Raw genomic sequence first — 18,895 nt, 5'->3', positions numbered from 1 at the left:
TGTAAAAACGCGCCGATTCCCAGACCATCCACGGGCTGGATTGAGAAGGCACTTGGGCCTGATCCAGCCCCCAGACCTTAGTTTGCCTACCCATCTCTTAAGACGACCCTTATGCAATGGTTACATTTGGCGTCTTTGCAGTGGAATTGACCCCCTTGTATCCTTGTGCCTTATTGGTGTTTGTTCAACTTCTCAGTGAATGTAACTACTTTCAGGAAAATAAGAAGTTCCAATGTAAAAGCTACAAAAAGTGGCAGAGTGAGTCAGAGACTGAGCTGGCTGAGTGTTGTCCCCCTTCTCAGAAACAGAAGGTGTTGGCTGTCTGTCTAGTTGTGTTATAAATATCAACTGGGGTCCAAATTATCTTCCTTTGAACATCAAAGAGCCAAGGTGTGAAAATGCAGGCCAGGAAACACCAAGAAAGTTCGTGCCTCATTTTAAATATATCTGATCACATCTTGTCACCTTCCGCTGGTCCCTTGTGCTGTGCAAGGATGTCCATTTTATATGTTACTTCTCAAAGCTGAAGAATATTGGCTTGGCTCTCACATAAAGTCTCTCAATTTCAGTTTATATTATGGCTGTGCAATCAGGCCAATTTGAACCAAGTGTGAATTGGGTCTATGCAGCTACAAAACGAGTCACAACAATCCACATTGATCAGGAGTGATTTGGACTATTCTGGAGACCAAAACTCTCAGAAAGCCAGACAGCCAGTCTCCAAAGTGTTGGAAATTTTCCAAATGGCACCTTATAAGGAGAAGACAAGGATGCACAGAGGGCAGCTGCACATTGCTCTCTCTGAATGTTATGAAGTTTGACAGAGTTTGGTCACATTTGGTCAGCTCATCTTTTGTTTATCCATACCAATAACTAGCCTTTCTTGTTACAGGTAGGTATCTGAAGAAGTGTGCATGCACACGAAAGCTCATACCAATAACAAATTTAGTTGGTCTCTAAGGTGCTACTGGAAGGATGTTTTTTATTTTGTTTCAGCCTTTCTTATATGCCTGTTTGCTTCCTAATCCTTTCCCATCATTACCCAATCATGCTCAGTTGCATCTAGTTCTGTAGGCTGTATCACTTCACTTATACTCCCCCCTACACATTTTGATCCTCTTTTTTGTGTTTCGTTTACAGCTGCGCCTGTATTTCTTAGTATTTTGTCACCTCTGTGTGGGGGGTGGGGCTTATCTGCACTGTCTCAAAAATTGGCTTGAAGGTTGCCTGTTTCTTTATTTCTTTATTTTTGTGGTATGGGTTTTCCATGTCCAGATGACATATCAGTTTCCCTAGATATAAAAACAAAACATTTTTGACCTAACTGATAGTTGTGCAAAACAGGTTTTCTTTTTTAAATTAGGTTTACATTTCATTTAAAGTTGTTTCCTGTGACTTTACTAATACTTTGTTGTGTGTGTGTGTGTGTGTGCGTGAGAGAGAGAGAGACGGAGAGTCTTTTGAGTACATTGTAAATGGTATACACCGTCAGAAGCATCACACAGAGTGTATAAAGTATAAAGTTTAATTAAAAATACTTCATGGTACAGGCGAAACAGGAGCATGTGGACTGGCATGAATGAGCCCTAAAATCAATCTTTCTTTCTTTCTTTCTTTCTTTCTTCCTTTCTTTTTGCAAACTTTAAAGGTGGCTTGCACAAACCCTATTTGAAATTTGATGGGGTTAACCACCTCTTGAAGGCATACAATGTCTCCAAATTTCATGCACCTACATCGAGCAACGCAAGGGTGTGTGTGTGGCTGTTTTGGTTTCCCAGTGCAAATGAATGCACTGGAATTGAGTTGAATTGGGTCCAAATTGATCCAAAGCAAATCAGGGACAGATCCAAATCAGGATCCGAACCAATTTGGGGTGGTTTGGGTTTTCACACCCTTAAGTTATATCTGTTGCTCATGTATATTTAATACAATTAACACATTTCCAAATCAGTTTGTGGATATTTTTAAGACCTCGTGACAATTCACTAGTATTTTAGAGTGCATTTTTCCTAATTTACCTTTTTTTGCATGTATATGTGGTTTTACAGTTGTTGTTTTTTTACTTTGTTCTGAGCTTTTAAATTTTTTAAGTGGTGTTCTTTGTTTTGAAACTGGTAATAAAATGACTTGGCATGCAATTTTCTTAAATACTGACATTTTTGCAAGCAATTTTCCCAAATAAAATGCATTGTTAATGTTGCCCTCCTGTTGTTGGAGTACAACTCCCAGCCTCCCTGGTTTAGTGAAGAAGATCACTCTGCTTTATTTTATTGATTTGCTTCATTCGTGCATCACTTCCCATGAAACATCCAAAGGAATTTAACGATAAGAAACATCAACAATAAAAACAGCTATAAAAACAATTTCAAAGTCAGGTGGGTATAAAAATATCTCCACTCAAAAGGCTCGCTAAAAAGTTCATCAACAGGTCCTGAAAGGACCATAGAGACCTCCTAGAATCCTAGAGTTGGAAGAGATCACAAGGGCCATCGAGTCCAACCCCCTGCCAAGCAGGAAACACCATCAGAGCACTCCTGACATACGGTTGTCAAGCCTCTGCTTAAAGACCTCCAAAGAAGGAGACTCCACCACACTCCTTGGCAGCAAATTCCACTGTCAAACAGCTCTTACTGTCAGGAAGTTCTTCCTAATGTTTAGGTAGAATCTTCTTTCTTGTAGTTTGGATCCATTGCTCCGTGTCCGCTTCTCTGGAGCAGCAGAAAACAACCTTTCTCCCTCCTCTATGTGACATCCTTTTCTATATTTGAACATGGCTATCATATCACCCCTTAACCTCCTCTTCTCCAGGCTAAACATGCCCAGCTCCCTTAGCCGTTCCTCATGAGATGGTCTCTCCAGAAGGCAGGAAAACCATCAAAATTTGTTTATTCCACCTCCTTCCCAAACAAAATATTCCCAAAATACACCTTTGGAAATGAGAAGCGTTCTCTCATCAGAATTTTGAAGGCTGCAGGTGGGGACTAAATAGTGCATATCAAACATTTCAGACAAATAGATTTAAAAAAGGGAATATTGTGGGATTCACATGGGTCTCCCTCAAAGGACTTCAGCAGATTCAGTGCTCTTCTTTTCTTCCAAATATGTACACCAGGGTGAGAATTGTGATCTGCACCAAGAGTCCTAGAAGAATGAAGGTAACTCTCAGGCTTACCCAAGACATAGGGGTGTTTTCTCCTGTAGGGGAAGAGAAGACATTGAAGGAGGGAGCCGTCAGAAAATATCTGGGGATATCCTACTCCTGATGAGAGCCTCACAATACCTCCCTCCAAAAGCTATGGACATAAGAACATAAAATAGCCCTGCTGTTGAGTCAGGCTAATATTGTGGGCCTGCCCTGGCTGCCCCAGTGGTAAACATTGGGGTCAAGCACCCTTCCTCCAGGGTCCTGAAACGGAGAATGTGTGCTCCAGGTGGCCTCTGAGAGACCCAAATGTGCTCTGACGTCTTGCAACCTTCGATAGCAGAGCTCTGGTTGGTTTGCAAAGTTCCCAGACCTGTGAATGTTCAGGCACTGGGCTGTCATTTCAGAATGCGAGACTCCGCTCAGAGAAAATCCAGAGGGGAAGACCTGCATTTCTGCTGGGCACAAAAGAAGATTATGCTATGCCTACCTGCTATTTGCAGACGGTGAACCCCAAGAAATATTTTACTTCCCTGGCCCAGGTTTCTTCTTTTAAAAACATATTTGAGTTAGAGATTTGTTTGTTTATTTATTATTTTATTTATTAAAATTATATACCGCCCTTCATCAAGAGATATCTTTAAAAGACATCTGAAGGCAGCCTTGTTTAAGGAAGTTTTTACCGTATTTTTCGTACCATAGGGTGCACCGGACCATAGGCCGCACCCTGTTTTTAGAGGGGGAAATCAAGAAAAAAATATTTTCCCCCACAGCCCCAAAGAGCAGCGTACAGGCTGCACACAACCTCTCCCTGCCAGAGGGGTTGCGCACAGCTATGGAACAAGCCAAGGCAGCGAGCGGGATGGATCCTGCTCGCTGTTTTGGCTTCCCCTTTAGCCCTGTGCAGCCTCTCCTTGCCGGAGGGGTTGCGCGCAGCTATGGAAGAAGGCAAGGCAGCGAGTGGGATGGATCCTGCTCGCTGTTTTGGCTTCCCCTTTAGCCCCATGCAGCCTCTCCTTGCCGGGAGACGCTGTGCAGGGCTAAAGAAGCCATAGCCCCGTGCAGCCTCTCCTTGCCGGAGGGGTTGCGCGAGGCTATGGCACAAGCCTGCATTCGCTCCGTAGGACACACACACATTTCCCCTCAATTTTTGGAGGGGGAAAACTGCGTCCAATAGACGTTTCAGGTTACAGACTCCACTAACCCAGAAATAATACCTTGGGTTAAGAACTTTGCTTCAGGATGAGAAGAGAAATTGCACAGCGGCAGCGGGAGGCCCCATTAGCTAAAGTGGTGCTTCAGGTTAAGAACAGTTTCAGGTTAAGAACAGACCTCCGGAACAAATTAAGTACATAACTAGAGGTACCACTGTATGGCTAACCTGATCCAAAACACCTACCCACCCCACTCACACATGAAAACAAAGACCACCACAGCCAACCACAAATGAACAGCCACACCCTAGGCCAACCCCAACCTCTCTCACCACCAAAGGAACACAAGCGAATAGCACAGAACCTGCACCAGCGATGTCTCCTAATGTCTCAGCAAATGAAACTGATCTGTAAAAAATGTTACTTGGAGAAAAAGAGAGAGAGAGAGACATTGCACATACAGTGGTGCCTCGCAAGACGAAAAGAATCCGTTCCGTGAGTCTCTTCGTCAAGCGGTTTTTTCGTCTTGCGAAGCAAGACCATTAGCGGATTAGCGCTATTAGCGGTTTAGCGGCTATTAGCGGCTATTAGTGGCTATTAAAGGCTTAAGGGATTAGCGGATTAGCTGCTAAAAGGCTATTAGCAGCTTAGCGCTTTAGAAAAAGGGGTTGGGGAGTGAAAAAAACCCCTCAAGAATTGCAAGACATTTTCATCTTGCGAAGCAAGCCCATAGAGAAATTCGTCCTGCGAAGCACCTCTGAAAACGGAAAAGCCTTTCGTCTTGCGGGTTTTCCATCTTGCGAGGCATTTGTCTTGCGGGGCACCACTGTAATAAGAAAATCTTTAGAAAAAATACATTAACCAGTAACCCCTCCAATTCACCCACAGGTTTGCAGCCAACTCACCCCTAGTCTGGCAAATATTGAGCACACTGAAAGAGATGTTCTTCTGATCATCTGGACTGGTGACCAGGCAGGTGAAATTGGGCTCTGAGGAGTTGGGCCACCAGGACAAGTGGAGGTCCTTGCCATTATTAGAGAGCTGGAACCAGTCTGACCCAACTTCTATGTCGCTGAGGGGGTTCCCTCTTCTCCAGGAGATGTTAAATTCCCCCTTTCCGGACACCTGACATTGCAAGGTCACATTGCAGCCATATGGAGTATTGGACACATTTCGGGGGAGAATCTTCAGCTCTGGGACCGGCTCTGTGGGGAAATGTGGGGAAAGTTTGTGCCATCGGTGCCACTGACGGGTGTCAGTAACAGCCCAGTAAAAAGACAGCAAGGGATGGGAATGGCTGGGTCCTTTTCCATGCTCAGTTAAGCAACAAACACACACAGGTGAGAAAACAACCACTTACCGTATACAGTGAGGAGGAATGTTTGATCTTGAAAGTGCTTTGTAGCAAAGCTCACACGAGCCCTGTATGCTCCACTGTCCTCCACCTGCAGATCTTTGATCCTCAATGTGGTCTCATTGACCATTTCTAGCCGCTGCCCAAATCTGTCTCTTGGATGAGGCCTCTCCAGCTTTCTACCCCTGGATTCAGCAAACCAGAGTTCCAAACCAGTTTTAAGCTTGAAATCCCATTCAATTTTGTCCACGGTGTCTTCTGAGGGAACGTCCACGTGCAGCAAGACTGATCCTCCTACGGTCCAGCTTACCTGGTACTGGGGAGGAACCTCTTCCGGATTACTTAGAGGCCCTATTTATAAAAGAGAAAGGTGAGAGAGAATGTTTATGTCCCAATAAAAATGATATAGGCACACTGTTCACAGTCCTTGAAACTTCCATCTGCATTCAGTCGTTACGTTCACCTTTCACACAAAATACTTCCTCACCAAACAGCCCTTGCTTCACTAACCCTTAAAATCTGGCATCTGCATCCTTATGAACACTGGGAAGGATCACCCATGCAAAACAAGGAAATCAGCCTCTGGACACATGACAGGAGGACCCTGAGTCATCCTGGGTCCCGTTTGGCTGCAGATGTTCTGCCAGATATCCTGCCTCACCTGCAGACTGGATAGTCCAAAGCAACAGAATTAGCCAAGTGGTTTTGGACTCCATCTTCTTTACCACTGTCCCGTTTCAGAATGGGCTCCACTGTGCATGGCTAAGCCCCTCCTGCTTTGACCACAGCCCCCCAACCGCAGCAGTTTCCGCTTTTTCTTTTGGCCCCTTATCTTCTCTGCAACATCTCACTTCCTTTTCAGGATAGAGTATCATAGAAACAATTTACTACCACAATGCCTCCCTTTCTGCACCAGCCTCATGTTATTGATGGAAGTTATTTTGCTGACCAAAACAAGGCCTTTGGCTGATTAAGCTACCTATGGCCTTCTAAATATTATTATTATTATTATTATTATTATTATTATTATTATTATTATTATTATTTATTATTTATACCCCACTCATCTGGCTGGGTTTCCCCAGCCACTCTGGGTGGCTCACAGCATATATTAGATCATACTGAAACATCAAACATTAAAAACTTCCCGATACAGGGCTGCCTTCAGATATTCTCTAAAATAGTTTTTAATCCCCTTGGCATCTTACAGGAGGGTGTTCCACAGGGCAGGTGCCACCACCGAGAAGGCCCTCTGCCTGGATCTCTGTAACCTCACTTCTCGCAGTGAGGGAACTGCCAGAAGACCCTTGATGCTGGACCTCAATGCCTGGGCTGTATGATGAGGGAGGAGATGCTCCTTCAGGTATACTGGGCCAGGGCCATTTAGGGCTTGAAAGGTTTTGTTTGTTACTATGTGCTTTGTGGTTTTATATTCCATACCACCCTGTGGTCCTCAGATGAATCCAGCCCTTTATTCAGAACCAGGAGGACTGGAATTCTGCCTTTTGCAGGATACGGGCTGTCAGTTTCCTCAGGCTGGGCACTTTATTTTATTTATTTAACAAGATTTGAATACTGCTTAGTACAAAAGCAAACGAGGCCCTAGGTCCAGTCTCCAGCATCTCAAGGTAAGAAGTGGTAAAGACCCCCTGTCTCAAGCCCCTGAAGTGGGGTTCTGAAGTGAAATTTATGTGTGGAACTGTCAGGGCTTAATTTATAAAGTGAGAGGTATCTGGGCCTAACATACCTGCACTTCACACTACCTGTCTTCTGCCTAAGCCAGGATGGAGTACCTCAGGCTCAGGGGCCAAGTGCCTCTTGGTCTGACCTTTAATGTCAGGGATGTGGATGAATCGAGTGCTGGTGAAGAGTCAGAGTCAGGTGATGAAAGATGATGAAAGATTGCCAGTACAAAGAGAGACAGAGTCTGACTCTGGAGACGAAAGATCACAGACAGAGCAGAAGGGGATGGGCTCTACCTCCCTTTCCCAAGAGTTCCCTGACTCAGATAGCGCAGACAAGCACAGCTTGCAAGAAGGGGGAGAGATAGACGGCAGTGGGAGGGTTGCTAGACAACCAGCAGAGAGACAGCAGACCAGAGAGTGATTCTCTTGAAAGTGGGAGGGAATTACTCCCTCCTTCTCCCCAATCTCGGAGAACTGAAAAGGTCAGAATGCAACAGAAGCCCCATCCTGCATTATCAATCACATGACATGGCACACACATACTGTTTGAATGGCAATACCCATCAATGGGGGATGGGTGGCCCCCTCAAATATTTTATTGGGGGTGGCAGCGAAGGGACCTTGACTCCTATGTCTTCAACCTGTGCCCATGGCACAACATCCACAAAGGAGATTTTCTTTCTGAGACATCTTTTCCGTGTGTGTGTGTGTAATTTGTATTAAATTTTCTGTTTTACAATTTAGAATATTCATTTAAACAACCTTAAAATATCAATGGTAAGGGACGCGGGTGGTTTACCACAGAGCCTAGGACTTGCAGATCAGAAGGTTGGCGATTCGAATCCCCGCAACGGTGTGAGCTCCTGTTGCTCGGTCCCTGCCCCTGCCAACCTAGAAGTTTGAAAGCACAGCAAAGTGCAAGTAGATAAATAGGTACCACTCTGGCGGGAAGGTAAACAGCGTTTCTGTGCACTGCTCTGGTTTGCCAGAAGTGGCTTAGTCATGCTGGCCATATGACCCGGAAGCTGTTTGCCGGCTCCCTCAGCCAATAAAGTGAGATGAGCGCTGCAACCCCAGAGTCGGCCACGACTGGACCTAATGGTCAGGGGTCCCTTTACCTTTACCTAAAATATAAATGACTTCCCTTCTTCTCTTTCCATGGTTCATTTTGCATAGCATACATCCCTGCATATTTTATATCAACTAAACCGATCAGTATTCCATTATTACCTCCATCAAAACTTATTTACAGTGTTGAATTTACCTTAATGCTGCCAGCATTTTCAGGTACCCCCCCCCCCATATATTCAATAAACGTTTTCCAATCTTCTCTAAACATATGTTCTTCTTGTTCTCCTATTCTATATGTTAAGTCTGCAAGCTGCGCATATTCCATCAGCTTCAGTTTCTTTGGTTGGGAATCTCGCTCGATTTCCATTTTGGGGCTAACAAAACGAGACATCTTTTCCTTACTAGGAAGGCTGCCAGCTGCTGGCTAAGTAATAGCAGTAATAACAACTGATGCAGTTGCTTAGTAGGCATCCACAACAGTGCCACGAAGGCTCCTGCACGGTATCCACAAGCAGTGACTTCCAAAGAGAGGACGCCCTCTACTGGCCTCTCTCTCTCTCTCTCTCTCTCTCTCTCTCTCTCTCTCTCTCTCTGTGTGTGTGTGTGTGTGTCTGTCTGTCTGTGTGTCTGTCTCTGTCTCTGCGCCTCCGCTCCCCACACTGAATGATTGAAGTCTCTGGCGAGAGAGGCGCTGCAGAGAAAGGCCGTCGAAACGTCCGGAAACATTTCTGGCGTTAATAGGGGAAAGTTGATCAGAAGAGCGGGGTCGAGATGCGGGATCCAGTTCACACTGCCCTGCCATAGCTGTCGACGTTTCCATTTTTTTAAAAGGGAAATTCCCTCATTCCGAATAGGATTCGGAAAGGTTGACAGCTACGTGCCCTGCTCTTGGCACACTTCTGCTGCTTTTTTTTGGAAAGATCGTTCTCGGAATGGGGTGCCCCAGCGGTGGAGAATGCCCCGTCCCTCGCCATTAAAACCAAGAGGAAGAGACGCCGCTCGCTGGCATTCCCTGTTGCAAGGAGCCGGGAGGGGGGAGAGAGAGAGAGCCGCACGGCGACGCCGGCAGCTCCGCCCGGCCGGGAACATTCTCCGACGGGAAGAACCTCCCTGTTGCAGCTGTTGCTCTTGTTTTGGCAAGTCCTACGACGGAAGCGGGGACTCAGTGCTTGTGGGGGACAGAAACGCCTCTCACACTTTAATTTCTTAACATTATTCATTCATGAGCATAAGACTTTTCTTAATAGCCAATCATTGCAAACAAAGCAATTCTGCTCCTCCCCCACAAACCACACCCAGGGCTCCTGAAGAGCAATAAGATCTGTGCCAGCAGCTGGTGTTTCCAGAGGCTGGGGAAGAGACTGAGCATTGCTATCCTCCCTGACATTTGCCTCTTTCAGCTGCCAGACTCCTCTGGAGAAGGATATGGGAAGGCAGTTGTAAGCCATCTTTCTGTCCCCTCTGAACTGCATTTAAGCCAGGCTGCCTGGAATGTAGGGAGACCCGTGCCAGAAACTTTGCTGTGATAAAGCCTCGATGTGTTTTTTGGGGGAGGGTAATGTTGAATTTATTCTGTGTTTGCCAAATTGTTTATTTCTGTCTTTTTTAAAAAAATACTATCATATTCTGTATTTCTTACATTTGTATTTTCAATGCTCTGTATTTTGATGTTTTGAACGTTTGCTGTGAGGCACTTGCTGGTTTAAAGGGGAGGGGCTGATCTGCTGGAAAGTGGCCGGACGGACGGATGGATGGATGAACATGACCGTTGTGTTCGCAAGTTCACGACTCGTAAGTCGCGCACTGTTTGTCCTGTAGAGCAACAAGACCTGTGCAAGCAGCTGGTTTGTTCAGGAGGCTGTGGAAGAGACTATCATTGTCATCCCCGACATTTGCCTCTTGCAGTCGCTAGATCCCTCTGGGGAAGGATACGGGAGCCAGCTGTGTATGCCACCTTCCCCTCCCCTCTGAACTGTATTTAAGCCAGGCTGCTTGGAGTGTAGCAAGAACAGGGCCAGAAACTTCATTGTCAGCTAATTCTTGTGTTGCTTTGTATCCATGTACTAAAGCCTCTGGGGCTTTTTCGGAGGGGGGGGGGGGAATGTAATATTGAAGTTATTCTGTATTTCTTACATTTGTATTTCCAGTGCTCTGTATTTTAATGTTTTGAACGTTTGCTGTGAGCCGCTTTGGGCTCAGCTCTTTGCGGAACGGCGGCATATAAATAAACTCATTCAATCTTAATCAAGAGAGAAAGTTACTGAGACAGCTCGTATCGGTTTCTCTTTCTCCGCTGATCCTTGCTGGTTTTGGAGGGGAAGAACAAAGAGCCGTGAAAGGAGGAGTCAACAACAATGGAGGGGAAACACAGTTTTTCTTGGATAAGAAGGGGAGGGAAAGCGAGCACAGACAGCCTTCCTGGTTTAAAGAGGAGGATCTGATATGCTGGGAAGCGAGAGGACAGACAGACATGACCGTTGTGTTCGCAAGTTCATAACTCTTCTGAATAAGACCCTGTACTCGGGCCACGCTTATAAGATGGATGAACAGGCTTATTTTAGAGCATCTATCTTGTACAGAAGAGAGAGGTTGTTCTCCTCACAGTAGTGAAACAGATGCCAGAAAGGGAAGCCACCAGGCAGGACCTAAGTGCAACATCAGCAAGTTTCCCATAGATGATTCCCAGAAACGACTAGTTTGGGGCTTCACTGCCACTCATGGCTCTCTGCAACCCACAGTCCACGACTGTGGATTTTTGACACAGAGGACCTTTTCTTCAGAGTATTGCTGTACTCTTCCTTGAGGAGGAGGAGGAGGAGGAGGAGGAGGAGGAGGAGAAGAAGAAGAAGAAGAAGAAGAAGAAGAAGAAACCCACCTAAATGCATGGAGGGGGCACTCTAAGTTTGATTTGGTATGAAAAGGGAAATTATTGGCAATATTCTTTGCTATCACTGAGGGCCTCCTTTCCCCAGCTTAAACTGACTGCTCAGAAACCCAATCCTTCAGAACACCCTGGGTGGCTTCAAAGGAATCTCCAAGAAAAGGCTTAATTCTTTTTGTCAAATTTGTTACTGAGCTGATGTGGGAGGGGGGAGAGACTGCATCTATGATGATGGTGAATTTATTCTGTGTTTGCCAAATTGTTTATTTCTGTCTTTTTTAAAAAATACTATCATATTCTGTATTTCTTACATTTGTATTTTCAATGCTCTGTATTTTGATGTTTTGAACGTTTGCTGTAAGGCACTTGCTGGTTTAAAGGGGAGGGTCTGATCTGCTGGGAAGTGACAGGACTAACGGACAGCCGGCCGTTGTGTTCGCTAGTTCACGACTCGTAAGTCGCGCACTGTTTGTCCTGTAGAGCAACAAGACCTGTGCAAGCAGCTGGTTTGTTCAGGAGGCTGTGGAAGAGACTATCATTGTCATCCCCGACATTTGCCTCTTGCAGTCGCCAGACTCCTCTGGGGAAGGATACGGGAGCCAGCTGTGTATGCCACCTTCCCCTCCCCTCTGAACTGTATTTAAGCCAGGCTGCTTGGAGTGTAGCAAGAACAGGGCCAGAAACTTCATTGTCAGTTAACTCTTGTGTTGCTTTGTATCCATGTACTAAAGCCTCTGGGGTTTTGTCGGGGGGGGGGGATGTAATATTGAAGTTATTCTTTGTTTGGCCAAATTGTTTATTTCTGTCATTTATTTAATTTACTGTCATATTCTGTATTTTGTACATTTGTATTTCCAGTGCCCTTTGTTTTGCTGTTTTCAACGTTTGCTGTGAGCCACTTTGAAGCTGTCCTTCTCAGGGTGGTGAAACAGATTCCTCAATGCCCACAGGCAGGACCTGAGCTCAACAGCAGCAAGTCTCCCCATCGGTCACTCCCAGAAACAGGCATTCTGGTGCATGACTGCTACTCATGGCTCTCTGCACCTCTGGAGAGATACGATGGTGGACTTTTCTCGCAAAAGACCTCTTCTTTGGACTATTGCTGTACTCTTCCATGGGTAAGGACTTCTCTGCTTTCTCCCTCAAAAAACAAAACAAAAACCCCACCTACTAAATGCATGGAGGGTGCGCTCTGAGTTTCATTTGTAATGAAGAGGGAAATTATTGGCAATATTGGTTACTAGCACTCAGGGCCTCGTCTCCCCAGCTGGAACCCTCCAAGAACATCCTTGCTGGCTTCAAAAGAAGCTCCAACAGAAGGCTTTTGAAAGTTTAATTCTCTGTGTGATATTTGTTACTGAGCTGAACTTGGGGGGACAATGTGTGTGTATGATGAAGGTGATCATCTCCCCTGAAGGTGTGGAGTGAAATGGGATAAAAACACTGGATATGGTGACTGCAAGTCGACCTCGTCTCTAGGTCTATGATGTTTTCCTGCAGGATTTTTCCCTGTGATATGCCATTCATTAACCAATACAAAATAAATGTCAGATAAGAGCAAGGGTAGGCAACCTAAGGCCCATGGGCTGGATGCGGCCCAATCGCTGCCTCAGCCTGGCCCGCAGACAGTCCAGGAATCAGCATGTTTTTACATGAGTAGAATGTGTCCTTTTATTTAAAATGCATCTCTGGGTTATTTGTGGGGCATAGGAATTCTTTCATTTTTTTCAGCTAAATATAGTCCAGCCCACCACATGGTCTGAGGAATGGTGGACCGGCCCACGGCTGAAAAAGGCTGCTGACCCCTGGCTAAGAGCAAACAGCAAATTAGAGAGGCCAACCAATGAGCAGAAAAAGGCAACTGGGGATCTTGGTGGAACAGAATCAGTTTCTTCTCTGAACTCTGTATTAATTTAACTCGTTTTCACACAAAAATAGTGCAGAATCATTTTTTCCCTGAAACACACATGCAGTTGGTTTTTAGATTGCTGCTTAGAATATTTTTTCAGTGGGTTAGAGCTTTCTGTGCTGAGTTTTCAGCAAACGTTTTGTAAACTGCTTTGAGACTTTCTTACCACAAAGCAGTATGTAAATCCTATGAACTGAAATAAATGAACTTTTGTTCCTTGTTTGGGGAAATTCTACTACTTTTTCAGAATTTTTCCTTGTGGCAATTACACAGAGCTGGATATTCCTCAAAATATGACCAATCGGCAGCTTTGAAAAGATTTAAGTGTTTAATCAATTGCTCTTCTTTTTTTTCTTTTTTTTACAGATGAAGTTCAGACTTTACTGAACAACAATGACACTATTTTTCCCCCTTTGTTTGTATCTCCTCCCCCACCACCCTCCCCTCCCTAGACACTTTAAACCATGCAGTGGAGAATCCAACCCATCAGGTGAAGGGAATCCTGGGAGGATCAGTCTTGTTTTCTGCCAATGTATCTCAAGGAATAACTGTGGAGAAAATGGAATGGGACTTCCGCCCTCAAAGACGTGACCTAGGCTATTGGCTGGGGGAATTCAGTCATGGGAAACTGGAGCACCCAAGTCCCACTGGCCGGTTTGGACAACGGCTAGACATGGTGAACGAGACAACACTGAAGGTCAAAGACCTGGAGCTGGATGATACTGGAATGTACAATATTCGTATCTGGTATACAAAGGCACAGTTTCAAGAAAAGCGTTTCAGCCTCACTGTTTATGGTAAGTTATTGCTTTCACTGTTTGGCTCATGGAATAGGATCAGCACCACTTTGCAATATAGGTACTGGGAGGGGTTGGACCCAAACTTTGTGCTGATTTCATTTGTGTTCCACAGAGCCAGTGCTAACACCACAGATAGACCACCAAGTGGAATCCAAGACTCCAAGTGGATGTAATGTGACCTTGCGATGCCACACACCCGGAAGGAAAGATCTCAGTATCTCCTGGGAAACAGGGGATCCACACAGGGCCTTAGGAAAGAGTGTGAATCAGTACCAGGTTTCTGACAATGGCCGGGAGCTCCATGTCTTCTACTGGAACAGTTCTTTGGACTCCAAATTCACCTGCCTGGTCAGCAATCCTGTTGATCAAAAGAGAGCCTCCTTTGACTTGCTCAACATCTGCCAGAGTGATGAAGGTGAGCAATATATCCTTTCCTTCATTATCCAGAGGAGTTGCTTGTGGTGATGAAAAGGCAGGCTAGCCCTTAACATGAGGGATTTGAGGAGATGTGTTTGTATTAATAAATGCTGCTCTTCGCATGCTTGTGAGCAGGATTGGAGCGTACAGAGAGCTCCTTGAAGATTGATCTGATCCTGTGAATTGCTGCTGCTGCCCCCATCTCCTCCTTTTCCTGCCTTAAGAAATGGGTTCAGGGCATGCAAGTGTATCTGACAGGGCATTCACAGCCCAAATCATTGCAATACAAAGGGGACAGATTAGCAACACTCCCTTATCTCTTGTTATTTATTCTACTGCTCTCAGCCAGGTGTGAGCATGAGAATGTGAATCTTGGGGTCATGGGTTCAAGCCACATCTTGGGCCAACGATTCCTGCAATGCAGCGGGTTGGACTAGATGGCTCTAGTTGCCCCTTCCAACTCTACAATTCTATGACTCTATGAGAGTCACTTTGACGATTGTTATTAGAGTAAGTTTTGAGAAACTCTTATTGTTCATTGCAGGTGGACAGTTTGGACCCTTGAGTTGGAGCCCATGGCTTATCTCTTCTGTCATAGTTCTTCTGGTAATATTGGTGATGGTGATGTGCTGGAAGATGAGATTAAAAAGACATAGAAGGGGTAGGACCATCTCTATTGATCTTCTTCCCATCTCACCTGAGAAGGGGGCTTCCTGTCAAATACTGTATACCTCTACCTTTCTTTTGCTTATCCTGAGAGGCAGAGACTGGTCAGTGCCATGGACTCAATAATGTGTCTCATGTTGCATTCACCTGTTTGATGTAAGAGAAGGGGGAGAGTTCTCTTACAGAGAGTAGCCACATAGAAGATGGTGATGATAAGGTGAGAGGGTCGTTGTGCAAAGTAATGAAGGGGTGATTGGTAGATAATAACAATGAAAGCATATCTGGGAGGTATTTATTACTTATTAAAGTTGTGATTTGTTATTTTTAAAGAAACAACAGTAACAGCAAACAGATTTCAAACAGGCCAGTGACCCGATAATAAATGGCCATCAGTTTGGCACAACCCATCCCTATGAACCATCCCTTCTCATCTGCAAGAAGCTTCTCTTAAAATTATCTTTCACTGGCACTGGACTCCATTCCCATCCAGCCAAAAAAAAACCTCTAGCATCTCTCCCTTATGCTGGAAAGGCTCATATTTCCATGTACAGTGTAGGTCCATCTTGTAATAATCTTTTTGGGAAAAGGTGCTTCACATTATTTCCAAAATTAAGCAGCAATCCCTTACACCCACATCAGCTCTTGCCTTGTTATCATTAGACTCAAATTTAAACCAACCTTAAATGCAGAGTCTTTCTATTTTTACAATTATCAGCAGCCCAATTAGCAATCGGCCAATACTGGAAACAACCTATAGAAATCCTCACTGAAATCTGGGTAAATAACACTTGGAATGTGGCTCTATCTGAACGCCTTACTCGCCATAGAAGGGTAATTAAAGGCGCTTAAAAAATAGACACATTTGGTGAGACTTGGCTTTCAGTTTTTCCTTCATAAAATAAGACAGAATATACTTTTATTCCACCCCCAACATAAGAATCTCTGTGGAGAGGCTACTTGACTTGACGATACATAAATAAATGTATTGTTTCTGTACTGTGTGCTGCATATGAAACTTAGTAAGAATGTACCACTGGATAAGTTGCTGTAGTTATAGGACGTTCTTTTATATTCTGTCAGGTTTATTACGTCTCTCCCACACAAGACACAGCACACTGGCAGCTTCATTACTTTCAGATTTATTAAGCAATTACAGGGTCACAGCAGTCTGGGCTCTCTTAGTTCAGCCTTCACTGCTCCAGTCAGTTGCCAAAACTAGATTCCTTTTCTGGCCAAGGCAGGGTATTCCCCACTTCCTCCTCCACCTCCTTCGGGATTACGGTTGCCCCAAGAGCCAGCTCCTCCTTCTGGTTTTAGGAGACCATCTCTATTGATCTTCTTCCCATCTCTCCTGAGATGGGGGCTTCCTGCCAAATATACTGTGAGGGGAATCAGAGCTTACAGGGTTAAACAGCTCAGAGCCCAGCATCCTGCATACTGAGGGGTGGAGTTCCACTGTTCTTTGTTTTGTATCTGGTTTCAGTTGTGACCCAGAAGGGAGAAGGGGGACAATTTGCTGATTTATTAGTGCTGTAAATAAACTCTTCTAGATTAGAAAGAAGCTGAGTACAGACTCTGTTTTCTGCATTATTGCACACACACAGCACCTCCTGTGTTTACTCTGCTATGGTCCGGAGGAGCAGCGATGCAATGGAAGCCTACCAGAGCCTAATCGCACCAAATATACCTTTTCCTTTCTTTTGCTTATCCTGAGAGGCAGAGACTGCTCAGTGCCACGGACTCAGTAATGTGTCTCCTTTTGCACTCCACAGGTGTTCTCTCTGTGAACTCAGAGAGGAGCTACACAGAACATGGTGATGATGAGCTGAGATGATCGGTGTGCAAAGGAACGAAGGGGTGATTGGTAGATAATAACAATGAAAGCATCTGATACATTTGGGAGGCATTTATGACGTTATTATTAAAGTTGCAATCTGTTATTTTTGAAGAAACAACAGTAACAAAAAGAACGAGTGGATTTCAAACAAGCTAGTGACCTGATAATGAATGGCAATCAATTTGGCACAACCCATCCCTATGAACCATCTCTACTCATCTGCAGGAAGTTTCTCTTAAATTTATCTTTCACTGGCTCTGGACTCCATCACTTACAACCAAGATAAACTCTAGCATCTCTCCCTTATGCTGGAAAGGCTCAAATTTCCATGTGTGGTGGAGCTCCATGTTGTAATACTCCTATTTCCAAAATTATGCAACAATCCCTTCCACCCACATCAGCTCTTGCCTTGTTAACATTAGACTCAAATTTAAACAATAACATTAAATGCAGAGACTTTGTATTTTTACATGGAATTTTTACATGGAATTTTACATGTATTTTTACTGGAAACAACCTATAGATATCCCCACTGAAATCTGGGTAAATATCTGAACGCCTTACTCACCATAGAAGGGTAATTAAAGGCACTTCAAAATAAACACTTTTGACGAGACTTTGCTTCCATTCTTTTTCCTTTATAAAATGAGACATACTTTTATTCCACGCACAGCATAAGAATCTCTGTGGAGAGGCTACTTGAATTGACAATGCATAAATAAATGTATTGCTTGTGTAGCTTCCTAAATTTGGCTTCCAGGCCCTCTAGACTATGGGTTGACCTCTTTCCAATAAATCTCTTTCGATAGATTTATGGCATCCGGCACGCTCCCTCTGCAGGTCGTAAAATCATCAGCAGAATAGCACAGCAACGTGTGATAAAAGAGAAGAATCTTCATGACTTCTGCTTCTGTTTCTAAAGTCTCTTTATTGTCCCAAAGCAATTTATTTACAGATCAGCACTCCATCTGAATGCAACTGCATGTTTCTGCTCCCTTCTCCGGAGCTGCGCAGTTAACAGACAGAACTTTCGGTTTCCACACTGAACACAGACAGCATTCCAAACTGCTCACGCTTACGTCCCTGGTAAGCCCTCCCCCTCAGAGCCGAGGCACAGAAGGTTAACCCTTCACTACACCCATTTCCCCATGTCACTGGTGCCACTGACTCCTCCCCAGCACTGTCTGCCAGGCTCTCTAGGCAATGAGCAACATCCACAACCTTTGTTCACCCCTTGGTTCATCACACACTCAGCTATCTACGTGCCGATCTATATTCTTAACTACCACGATCCCACCACCCACAGGAGAGGCATCTTCCCACAAGAGGCAGTAATGACCACCATCCTGGATGGCTTGAAAAGAGGATGAGATACATGTTTGGAGGAGAAGGCTATTGATGGACTCTAGGCAGGATGGCTCTCCTCTGTCTTCTCCATTGGAGGCAGCAATGCTTCTGAATACCAGCTGCTGGAAAGCACAGGAGACCTTTTGCTCAGGTCCTGCTTGCCAGTTTCCGGCTGGCTACTGTGAGAAGAACAGGATGCCAGGCTAGACAGGATCTTCTTAGGTTCTGATGTTCCTGATCTCCCCTCTGGAGTTAATTTTGGGGTTTGAGGGCATATGAACATTTCTTTGGGGTTCAGTGACCTATGAGTTTTGCTTCTTTGAACTTATTTAAAGCAAAGAAAAACCTGGGCAATAAGAATGTTTTTTGCTGTTGTTAAATCTGTAATAGTCTCCTCAGTCTGCAAAAGCTGCCAGCCTTTTTCATTGCTTTGTCTGTGCCCAGATCTGTCAGAAGACTTTTGTTATTAGCCAATCTTTGCAAACAGCAATTCTGCTCCTCCCCCACAGTCCACACCCAGGGATACACTTCTGTAGAGAAGCAAACGTGACTCTTTTGTGCAGTCGTTTCCTCTTCAGAATGTTGCTGTAGGTTGGTCCTACACTGTTTGTCCTGAATGTTGCATTCGCAAA

The 18,895-nt window shown here is 44.7% G+C and overlaps 3 protein-coding genes across 4 annotated transcripts in view; 1 reads left to right on the top strand and 2 right to left on the bottom strand.

Annotated features, from left to right (window-relative positions):
- LOC310666072 (uncharacterized protein) overlaps positions 1-18,895 on the bottom strand; it is a 1,539,811-nt gene that overhangs the window by 51,971 nt on the left and 1,468,945 nt on the right. The gene's annotated exons all lie outside the window — the stretch shown is intronic.
- Positions 2,848-6,541, bottom strand: LOC310665911 (V-set and immunoglobulin domain-containing protein 10-like). The gene is made up of 3 exons (XM_083416308.1): positions 5,657-6,541; positions 5,202-5,501; positions 2,848-3,195 (listed from the first exon to the last, which is right to left on the bottom strand). The coding sequence occupies exons 1-3, from the start codon at positions 5,778-5,780 to the stop codon at positions 3,077-3,079; spliced, it is 543 nt and encodes a 180-aa protein (XP_083272434.1). The 5' UTR covers positions 5,781-6,541; the 3' UTR covers positions 2,848-3,076.
- The window catches only part of LOC310666035 (hemicentin-1-like), a 49,039-nt gene continuing 42,260 nt past the window's right edge, over positions 12,117-18,895 (top strand). Inside the window, exons 1-3 of the mRNA XM_083416531.1 lie at positions 12,117-12,405; positions 13,649-13,993; positions 14,109-14,411. Coding sequence (XP_083272657.1) covers positions 12,318-12,405; positions 13,649-13,993; positions 14,109-14,411 — 736 coding nt within the window. The 5' untranslated portion in view covers positions 12,117-12,317. The remainder of the gene's footprint in view (positions 12,406-13,648; positions 13,994-14,108; positions 14,412-18,895) is intronic.

Source organism: Podarcis tiliguerta (assembly GCF_965153285.1).
Source record: "Podarcis tiliguerta genome assembly, chromosome: 16".
Classification (NCBI taxonomy): Eukaryota; Metazoa; Chordata; class Lepidosauria; order Squamata; family Lacertidae; genus Podarcis; species Podarcis tiliguerta.
This window is presented reverse-complemented; position numbering and strand designations above follow the sequence as displayed.